The sequence below is a fragment of the Phyllopteryx taeniolatus genome, chromosome 8, assembly GCF_024500385.1.
Source record: "Phyllopteryx taeniolatus isolate TA_2022b chromosome 8, UOR_Ptae_1.2, whole genome shotgun sequence".
NCBI classification, from domain to species: domain Eukaryota; kingdom Metazoa; phylum Chordata; class Actinopteri; order Syngnathiformes; family Syngnathidae; genus Phyllopteryx; species Phyllopteryx taeniolatus.
Window position 1 is genome coordinate 31,400,605 of NC_084509.1, and position 11,366 is coordinate 31,411,970.

Here is an 11,366-nt window from a genome sequence, read left to right on the forward strand (position 1 = left end):
GCTGTAAAGCTCTCCCTCGTAATTGAGGTGACAAGCCAAGATTCAACCCCTCATCTTTATCCTTGATGCAAAAGCAGTGCTGATCCCAAATCCATAGTGATGCAACACAACCATCTCCAGGGATCCTTTTCTCAATACAGCGGTTTACAAACCTGAACTTCACACACAACCTGGGGGAGACCCTCTTCCACGGCTACCTGTTGAAAAACCCACTTGACGAATATATTCGTCGGTGGCAGTGCACGGTTGGATTCTAGTTGACTAATACAAACGTCCACGGCAGTGAAGAAGTTAATGACGACCGCCGCCTTGCACAATAGAAATAACCTAAACGACTGGATATGAACTTCCGGTCCCATGCACGGGCATATACAACACGATTGATGCTCCTCTCACCGGTTATTTATGATTACCACCACCTTGCACAATAGAAATAAACATTTGCCCTTGTTAGTGCTGCATGGGTTTTAAAATGTAGCCCCACGGGCGTGGCTGCTATTGTGCACCTGGACCGTGTGTCCCAGATAACACGACGGCGTTCCTTGAAGACAGAGAATCAGCGGCGTTTTCCCCCCCCACCCCCCGTTTCTTTTCCACTGCCTTCAAAGACGAGCACAGACATCCCATAGGCTGCTGAATAAAACATGAGCGTGTGCTCTGCGGGGTGGTTTGTGAGTGTGTGTGTAAAATGGATGGAAAGTAGGACTAGTGGAGATAGTGTACAATAAAATTGCAAATGCCTTTTGATTCGACACCAAATCCTGGGCTGGTCGACAGCAAGTCTGGAAACTTCTGTGAGTCACGTCTGCTTCATATTGGATGGTTTTCATATGCATGCGTGTGTTTTTTAGTGAGTAACGTGCTTCTTTTGAGGTAAAAATTTTAATGAGTCTACAGAAGAAGGAGGCGATGCAAATGTCCAGGGTTTGAGAGTTGTCCCACTTTCACGGATCATTCGAATCCAACACAATGTTGAAGAGGTTGACTTAAGCCTGCTCAATTCCATAACAGTTACTCTGGATTTGTCTTTTCCTTAAGGGATGACCTCACATCCAGCAAGTGTGCACTTTTAGTGATAATGCATTCTTAATATGTTAGTGTAAATTAAGTTTTGTTTTTTTCTCGGGAAACAAGGAGTCAGAATTAAAAATCTAATTAAAAAAAAATAATAATAATAATTTCAATTTGGAGGCAGAATGGATCTAAACTTGTTTAAACTGGACAAAACAAATTAAAATGATCAGGGATAAAAATCTATTTGAAAAATAGACTAGTTTAGGATGATTGAAAAATGACTGGGTGGATAAATAAAACAATTTAATTAAATATATTAACTCACAACAAAAACAACAGCTCTACGATAAAGAAATCATTTGAAAAAGATTCACAGTGACTTGACGGGACTAAATTACAATAAAAAAATAATCAAAAATGTAATTTAAAATATGAATGAGTCTTGACAAAGGCAAAAATTGACAAATACATTTATTTTAAATTATCAGGGATTAATAATTTAAAAGATCTGGGATACAAAGTTTAAAACAATTAAAAGGACTCAAAATGACTAGGGGATTAAAATAAAACATTTTAAATTATCAGGGATAAATAAGAAAAATCAAAGCTGGAGTCAAAATAAATAGACTTGATTAAACAATATGTTGGATAATAAAAAAATCTAAATGAAACTAAATAACTCACTAAAACAAAAACAAAACAAGAATAAAGAATATAAAATAAAAAATTAAAGATGGATTTGGGAGAAAATACAAATACAAATTCCAGTTTGAATTTGGAGTCAGAATGTGTCTTGACTCGGATTAACTAAACAAAAAATACATTTTAATTAAACAATTTAAAAAAACATTTGTTTTAAAGTTACAAATTTGTTTAAAATTTGAAAGGGGGGGGGGGATCAGAATGACTAGACTTGAAAAAACAAGTTTGGAAAATAAAATAAAATCACTCTCGAATGAAAACTACTTTAAAAATGTAAAGGCACCATAAAAAAATAAAACCACGAGGGGAGAAGAGAAGTCCCATTTTTCATATTGTAAATCATGAAAATGTCAAGTAATATGTATGTGACAGGGACTGCTCAAGTATAAGTCAACCTCCCTTAAGGAACGAGCATCAGCACCAATCTGGCTTCTGGATCCACGTGACCGGCAGCAATCATCATGATTTTGCGTTGCTAAGTTGTTTAGGATGCCAGCATGCTGATGTCATCAAAAAAAAACAACAACTGTGATTACTCCTCAGTAGAGAACTTCATTTCACGCGCCATTTATCCAGCGGATGGTATCAATTTAGTCTGGTAAACACGTGTGTCCAAACATCCTGGAAACACAACTATTGTACAAGAAAAACACTGAAGCCCATTAATACATACATTAACGATAACGTAATGCGTATTAATGTTAAAAGCTAAAGACATCCATGAACATATGCTCACCTTAAGGTGTCTTTGAGATGTCATCATTTCACCCCCCCCCCCCCCCAAAAAAAAAAAAAATTATACATATTATATATGTTAGACTTTACACCGATTTTATCGGGCTGATTGATTGGCATCGGACGATATTTAGCATTTTATGCCGATTGGCTGAAATGTCATAATTCGCTGAGCCGATCAATGACTCTGCAAAAGACATTTACGCCGCGTCGCCGCATGCACAGTATATTTGAATCCAAAAGCTAGCTTATTTTTAGCCTTGTCGCGCGTCTTTAGAAGTAGTATTGGAAATATCTGACGGCCAATAAAAGAAAAGAAAAAAACATGTCGGTGGTGTGGAACAGACAACACGTAATGCCCGGATCAAACTACAAGACAAATTTTCTCTTTCACGATTGCATTGTCAGACTACTGCAATAAAATCTTGTATTCTGATACCACCGCATCCAGTTTTTTACGATGATTTTTGGGCTTTATGCGACCGGATACACTCGTTACCCTGGCGATGACAACAAGAGTGGAGCGCGCCGACTGTACTATAAAAACAAAATGGGGGAAAAACGTGTGTTGGTGGTCACCGGTGCTCAGGACAGGAGAGGACGTTCGTTTAAGGCTCGCTTGAGGTATGTTCCCGTACTTTTAATATGATACAGGTCGCAAGCAGGCAATAAAACGTTATGTAGCCTAGCAAGCTACTGCAACTATCCAATGTTTTGGCCTCCACTGAAGAAATACAAAATGCTGGTCGTAATGTCACTGAAAACATCAGAGGGTTTCTTAAAGCTACTCCACAATGACAGGGTGGACAACAATTTTAGGGATATATCAAATGTTCAATACGATTATGAAAATAGAAGATACCTGGTCAAAATTACTCATTTTATCAAATAACTTGTTGTGGACAGTAAAAACCACGTAAAACGTTTTGTGTTTTAGTTTTATTTAACCACTGATTACACACACACACACACACACACAGACATACACTGTAGTTATCAGAACAGTGTGTAGGACTAAAAGAAAAAGGCATAAAATGAAGGAAACACTTTTAAAGAAACAAATGTTTGGCAACAAGGCACTTTATAGTGATACTGACCTGTATCTGCTAAGGCCAACTAATCTGTGTCAAAGAGAAATTAAAAGTAACGTTTTGTTTGGTACAGAATAACATGACCACTTGCAATTGAATATTGATGTTCTTCACTAGAAGTAATAAAACGAAGGCGTTTTGGCCACAGCGCGTGTCTCCATCACATCTTGGAGCTAGCACTAATCCCAAATTGAGAGAGGAGATTAACAGAGGGTTTTGCAGCGGCGTACGCAGGCCTTGTTTTGATGTCTTTTAATCACAGATGCTCGCCTGGAGATCATCTTAATCCCATCAGGCATCTCGATGGACGCCAGCTGTCAATAAAAAGCCTCCGCAGCACTTCCAGGTGTCACCTGAAGGCCACTCAAAGGCATTCACGAGACAGTAAATGAAGAAATTGACGCTACGCAAGAGGTTCTAACGACGACGATTCCAACAGATGTCACCAAAGCATAAATAGGAAAGTAGTACCAGAATTGGTGTCTTGACTCACAAATTGGATTAGTAACTCATTGCACTTGTATGTCAAACCATTTTTCCTGGTTGGCATAAATTGACGTTCCATTGATCTGTTACAGCAGCCCCCCAAAAAATACATTATGTTGCTATGTGGTATTAATAAAGTAAAATAGCACTGTATTGTATAAAAACATAATAAAATACAATATAAAGATATAAACTGTTTACATATAATGTAATTACCGTACATACTAGCGGTGGAACCGTTCACAAAATTCATGGTTCAGTTCGTATCTCGGTTTTGTGGTCATGCTTTTCAGTTCGGTGACTGTTAGGAAAATCAGTGACGTCTTAGGTTATATTTAGGTTAAAAGTGAAAGAATGAGGCAGTCGGACATTGGACACATCACTGTGACAGTCTGAGGTTAAAAGCAGGTGAGATTCTGGCGCCAAGGCAGCAGACATGACCAGTTGCAACATGCTTTTCATTTAACAAATGCTAAAAAAAAAAATGGAAATAAATAAGGCCGCGTCTGAAAAAAGGGAGCTTTTCATCTCGCATTCTCAGCTAATGTAATGGGCAATCCCAGTCAGAAAACCCTTCAGTATCGCTGGAGGTCTGTACGCCATGTTTGACGCGTCACTGTAAAGCAGCGTGGAGTCAAAGTCTCTCCCAATGAGCTGCCACGTTCGTCGTTTGGCCGTTATACACAACACGAGTTGTCGCGCACCGTCGCACTTCCGTCATCGTAATTGAAAGTGATCGTACACAGCCGACCTGTATGACAGCAGACCAAACGCAGCTCTCGCCAACACCCGTCTGTATTGAGTGAGCGCCAGGTGCACCTTACTACATTATCAACCGATCACAGAGCAATCAACCCAAGCAGAAGAGATCTTTGCCATTTGTTAGCAGCAATTTTATTTCACTTACCATGAATATCAATACGAATTTAGACCAAGATGCTTAGAAAAATATTTCACAACAAACAAAAAGAGAGCTCAAATTAACTCAGGTGAGTTATCCCTAATCTTAATTGACTAGCTATGTCTGTCTAATGATAAACTAATTTTGGATCATAGTTTCTGTTATATTAATGGTTTACACAATTAATGTAGGAAATTAGAAACATTTTTAGTGCCATCAATTACTGGTGGTTATTCGATAGTCATGGCACGGTTTGCTAAACCCGGATTACCGCAATTGTTTCACTTGACAGCATCGACCACCAGCAGCTTGCTTCTGCGTTAAATAGGTCGTACCAGGGCAAGCTCACACACTTTTCCTAACACAAAGACACACACAGCCTCAAGAGAGGAGAATTTATTTCTCCTCCATGCTCATTTGCATAACTTGTATCCCCGCCAGGATACATTGGATTTATAGTTGTTTTGTGAACAGACAACACTTTTATTTGGCTCATGTCCCAATTTGAGTAATTTTTAACAATACTTCAGATCTCAATGTGGGCTAAAAATGGTATCGTCTTCTTTTCTTCTGATTAACTTGGAGTTGAGGCAACTCCACTGCTGTACTGAAATGCATGAAACGCCACATGACGCGCTACGGGTACATTGTGATCAGCTACAGGACACTATTTAAAATCTATGTTGATTAAAACTATAGTACAGTAGGGACCGGGCCCTGCCACAAAGCGCGAAAAAAAAAAAAAGGATTAATTGACGCCCCTGAAAAAGGTTTAACATTGCCTAATTTAATCATGTAAATTGCAAATATACCACCAACTATGATCCCAAAACATTGACAACACAACTCCTGCTAACAAACCAGACTAAACTTAGCTTCTTCCCAGCAAAGCTCTTAAAAAAGTCGAGGTGTGTAACTTCAACATACTTTGACATCAATAACTACTTTCCTATTAGGCAGGGCTTTGGCGGCATCTCACGGCGTTACAGAAAGAGCACAACAAACTGAAGAAATCCACAAGCGGTGACGAGCGAGCCCTCATGTGACCTTTTTTTTTTTTTTTTTTTTTTTAAAGGCTAAGCCTCAAAACGAGCATCAAAGTGAAACAATTCACCGCACACATGAAGAAGCTTCGCCATTTAGTGTCGCCCTTCTGTCCAGTATACCCGCTTCCAGTTGGAGCTCATTTGGGCACTAGCCCAGAAATTCGCTCAAAATGTCTGCTTGTGTCATCTACCCCCGGAAACGATCCTCAAACTTTGACACCATGCTCCGCCCACATTCAACGCCGTAGACGAAACACCGGCAATTTAGCATCTCCCATTATCTTAGGATACCCGTCTTCAACTTGAGCTCATTTGGGTTTGTCAACTATGAGCCCTAGAATTTGCCGGAAATAAGTGCCTCAAACCAAAATGGCCAACTTCCTGTAGAAATTCGAAAATGGGTCTTTGAGACTTTTTTGTGCGGTCCGTTTCAATAGACATGTCTATATTGCCGTATTACATGTCGATCAGTGAAACTGGTATCCCGGGCAATATATATATATTTTTTTACTTTCCAGGAGGCGCTACTAAGCAAATTGTGGGATGTATGGGATCTCACATTAGCCGCACTTACAAAAACTCGGGTTTCCAGGCAAGTCGAGGCTCCCTAAGAAGGCAATTCAGTGACGCATTATTGCCTCCGTTGGTACGTGACATATTTTTGAGGTGGCTTTTTTTTTTTTTTTTTAGCATAAAGATAAGCATTTGATTTACAAACAAAAGCGCAGGAATATATTGAAACTTGTACATCCAATAGCCTCTTATTCTTTTTAACATTACAATGACTCGCTCTCGCCTCAAACACAATTGCATTAAGATTCAAAGCAACAAATAGTGTTCGGAGTAATTTCACCATTGTGTCAGCAGACGCATAAAGTCGTAACAAAGGTCCTTGTGGTTACATGATTGATGTTTCAGACCACTTTGTGACCAGGATGTGTCTCAACGCTGCTGTGGTGCATGCATGGACATTCACAAGCAGGCACAGAGGACCGCCATCAGCCCGAGGCCGGCATACTTCCCAGATCTGTCACCGGGGACGAAAATGGGAAACAACAAAAACCTTGCCTCCGAGCGCGCCGACATGTTAATGAGCAGTCAAGGCCTGCTCGACTTTGACGGAACACGTGCAGGAAGCGTACGCTGGCGCTGCAAACATGCACGGCTTTCAACAAGGCGCTTGTTAAACACGTCACGATAACAAGGCCGCCTTTGCTTTGCTCCATGTTGTTGGCAACTTGTTACTGTTGCCACAGAGCAGTGGAAGTGAAAGGCAACAGGAACGAACCACCTTTTATGAGGCATACATTCTTCTTCTATGCAAATGTATACTTGGTTTGTTTGTAAGCTTTGCGGGCTACTTTCTGGTTCATGGGGATTAATGTATGATGGACTCTACCACACAAGAGTGAACACATCTCCTGCTCTGACTGCAGTTCGGAGAGCGTCTCAGAGTCTCTAATAACCCCAGAAAAAGTCGCCAGTCTTTAGTCGCATTTTGGAAAAATTGATAGCTAGGATAGGCTCCAGCAGGCCCGCGACCCTAGTGAGGAGAAGCGGCTCAGAAAACGGAGGGATGGATGGATAGATGTTTCAAAAGGGCTCGGAACACTTCGTTAATACAGTATACCAAAAAAGTCGCGAAATTGGCAACTGGACCGTACTCGCTTTGTTAGCAGCTGTAATGCATTCATTCACACTTTAGCCCACCCCACAGCAGAAGGGGCAGCTGAGAAAAATAATGCAATAATGACTATGACATGAAGTAAACATACTGTACAATAATTTCTTGGTACTGGGACACAAAGACGGGTGGAATTGAAAAAAATATATATATTTGGGTTAAATCTCTTACTGCTCTGATTGCAGCTGGGAGGGATCTCAACGTCTCCAAAGGTTTCCATCGATGCCAAAAGTGTAGTTTTTTGTTTTATTTATTTATTTATTTTTTTAATGTGTGTGTAATCCTGCCAATAACACAATAAATCTCGCTTGTTGGTGCTTGGCGCAGGTAAAAACAGGAAGATGCAAAAGCATTATGGGAAATCCCTACACGGCTCCTTCCCCGCTCTTCTCAAATTCCCTCCCATAGAATATCCTTTGTTAATCTGCTCTCAACCAGCACCGTAGTCAAGTGTGGCTGCTCCCATAATCCTTTGCACTTGCTCGCCAACTCCAGTGTGAACAGTCGATACTTGCATATCGCAAAAAGCCTACAAGCTATTATTTCCATTTTGTAAAAATAAACAAACTAACTAGAAGGCACAAATACTGTAGAAACTGAGTGTGAATGCTGAAGATGTGACATTGACCTGAAATGCTTCATGCAGAAATTCTAATTTCAGAAATGAACAGAACTAAAGTGACTGAAGTCGATTTATAAAATCTCTCCATGAATGGGGAAATTTTTAAAAATAGTTTCCAAGAGGTCTTCAATGAGCTGAACAATTTAAAGTTGTAATATTTTCAATCGGTTGAGAAATGTTAAAGGAGGTGGTCCACAAATATTTCTTCATTTCAGGGAATGTGATGGTTAATTCTGTGTACAGTATGTCTTTAATGAGTTGAACGGTTTCAAGTTGGAATGGTTTGAATGTGTTGAGAAATGTGGGAGGAGGAGGCAAATGTGTACATTTTTGGGAAAGTTGTCATGGAAAATGTGGAATATTTATTTCCAATTTTAATAAAAACATGGGATATTTAGGAATGTGAAATGAGACCCTAGATGTCATGAATGAGCTGACCATTGTCAAACTGAAATAGTTTGAATTGGTAAAGAAATGTGGGAGGCGGGGGTACAGTAAATATGCAAATTCTCTCTTAAACTGGGGGATTTTGTGGGGTGAAAAATCTGGAGTTTTGGAAACGTGGGAATTACTGGACTGTGTCAATAAAGCTCCGAAGATGTCCCGAATACGCTTAACAGTTGAACACACGGAATTATTTGCATCAAATCGAGAAATGTGTTAGGAGGAGGCCCCACATGTAAAGTGTCTGGATTCATTTGAGAATCTTGACATGGAAACAGTGGAATAATGAAACATTTGGGAATATTTGGAATGTGAAATATAATAGTTGATGTGGGAAAATGGTAGCCAGGATGTCCGGAATTTTGTGAATCTTTGGAAGTTCGGATTGGTGAAAAGATGTGGTTGGACGGGGGTAAATATGTAAAGTATCTCTTCCTTTATTATAGGAATTTTACTGTGAAAAGTGTGAATTTTGGAAATGTGGCGATTATTGGAATGTAGAAAATAGTTTTACGTTTGAATTTTCGGAACGGTGCCAGAGGGTATCCTGAAATCCTGAATTTTGTAAATATATAGAAATATAAATGTCGAGTACTCGAGAAAACTCGAGAACCCCCCCCCCCCCCCCCCCCCTCCCTAAAAAAAAAATATTTTTTTTACTTCTAACATCCATTTTATTCTCATTTATGAGGTCTGTAATTCTATCCTTGTACTGCATATGTTGGTACTGAGTGTATGGTATAAACTGTACAGAATCTGAGACAACAAAAATCAGCCTTTGCTAATGGTTAGCATTCGCGATTAGCATTAGCGCGCTAGCGATTATCATTTGAGGTTAAAAAATATATATATAACAATAATAATAATAATAATAAAAGATAACTACCATTTAGCTCACTCACACATCATGCTATATGTACATTTCACTTCTAATAGTCTTAAAAATCACTTACAGACGCACCTCTATCGTTTTTGGCCAAGTCGATCAGTGGCCCAAGACTGCAACGCAGTGTCCGTCTGCAATAGACGCCCGTGTGAAACATTGGTTCCGGCGGCGTAAACATGATTCCGGACCTTTTTCTTTTCAGTCCCGGCGGAGCTTCGACGCAAAAATTCTGCGTCTACCTATTTTTGAAGTCGACTTGGCTGAGTTATTCGATTCCCCCCTCGCCCCCCTAGTATTTGTAATGTTGCAATGCAAAACTACTGAATGAAATCGTGACAAGGGGCCCTGTGCTGTTGCAGACTTAACTTCCATCGCCACACGGGTCGTGTATTAACCTCCACAACACGCACGCCAACGGCTCATTTCCTGCCTGCTCGCGCATCTTTTGCTGCGCTCATCACTTTTTCACACGCACACAGAACATGATAATGATGTTGCCTGACCTCGTTCAGACAAAACACGGTGGGATGCTGAGGTGCCTCCCTGTCATGTCCCTCAAAGCCCAACAATACGCTTATTGGGCGAAAAAGTGGCGTGCCGTTGCAAAAACATTTGTTTTCCCCCAGCAGGAGAACACCTGCCATCTTTCAGTCGCTCTCTCTTTTACTTTTAAAATCGTTTAATGCGGTGGCGCTCAAACTGGGGTCCAAACTGGGGGAGGGGGTCACGAGTCATAGCTGTCAAAATCTGACTCATCGAAAGTTATTGAAGTGAGTTGCAACCAATGGTAGTTGCAAACACAGCGAGAGAATACAACACTATTCAGGAGCATATATTCTTTAAGTTCTGCAAACAATGACACATTTTACAGCAGGTATTCTGCATTCCATCATTAAATGTACATTATGACAACGGCCATTGAATTGCTGCATGAACTCATGTCGCTTTAAACAGGTCTTTACATTCTGTTGTTGTAATGGAAATGTAATTGAAATACAAAAAGTGTCGTTTTTCAGAGGAGGGGGCAGCTTGAACGGATTAATGGTATTTCCGTGCATTTGAATGGGGAGAGATGATTTGAGATACGAGGCGTTTTGGGTTACAAGCGCGGTTAAGTTTTTTTTTGTGTGTTTTTTTAAACTTCCATTTGAAAAGTCATCTTCGCCGCGCAAGAGTTGATTCGCAAACAGGTTTTGTCTCGTCGCCATTTGCAGCACACGAGGGGGTTTCTGCACGTCGGACTCACCGCGATGCGCGTGGACATCTTGTGGTCCCCCTCCGCGCGCCTGCGCTCGCCGGCGGCCGCCCCGCAGGCGCCGTACTCCGGGGGCGGCTGGCCGGCAGCCCCGCGGCCGCCCTTGCTCCTGCGCGTCCCCGTGGCCGTGGCCTGCCCCCGCTGCTGCGCGACGTCGAGCAGCCGCAGCGTTCTCTCCTGCTCCCGGTCCGCCCTCTCGGCCTGGCCGCGGAGGTAGCGCTCCTCGCAGGTGGAGTGGTGCCGCCTGCACAGCTCGATCCGGGCGCGGAGGCGCTCCACGATGGCGCTGTGGAGCTGCGGCACCGCCGAGCCCCTGACGCCCGCCGGCATGGGGGCGAAGGCGCCGGCGGCCGACTGAGCCGGGGACGCCTCTCCCATCCGGGGCGAGGGGGCTCCAGCTAGCTGGACTCGGCTTGGAAGGAGACCTCGGTGGGGAAGCACTCCGCTAAGATCCCATGTGGAAAGGGAAAGGGAGGAAGAAGAGGGGGGGAGGGGGGGGG

At 41.7% G+C, this 11,366-nt stretch overlaps 1 protein-coding gene across 2 annotated transcripts in view; it reads right to left on the reverse strand.

Annotated features, from left to right (window-relative positions):
* Nucleotides 1-11,366, reverse strand: part of zmp:0000001236 (mastermind-like protein 2) — a 40,738-nt gene extending 29,372 nt beyond the window's left edge. The window contains exon 1 of one of the 2 annotated variants that reach the window (XM_061783351.1): nt 10,858-11,366. In XM_061783351.1, the coding sequence (XP_061639335.1) occupies nt 10,858-11,244 (387 nt within the window). In that variant the 5' untranslated portion in view covers nt 11,245-11,366. Of the gene's footprint in view, nt 1-9,678; nt 9,805-10,857 lie in introns of those variants that run through there. The other variant, XM_061783352.1, reaches the window with a different exon arrangement.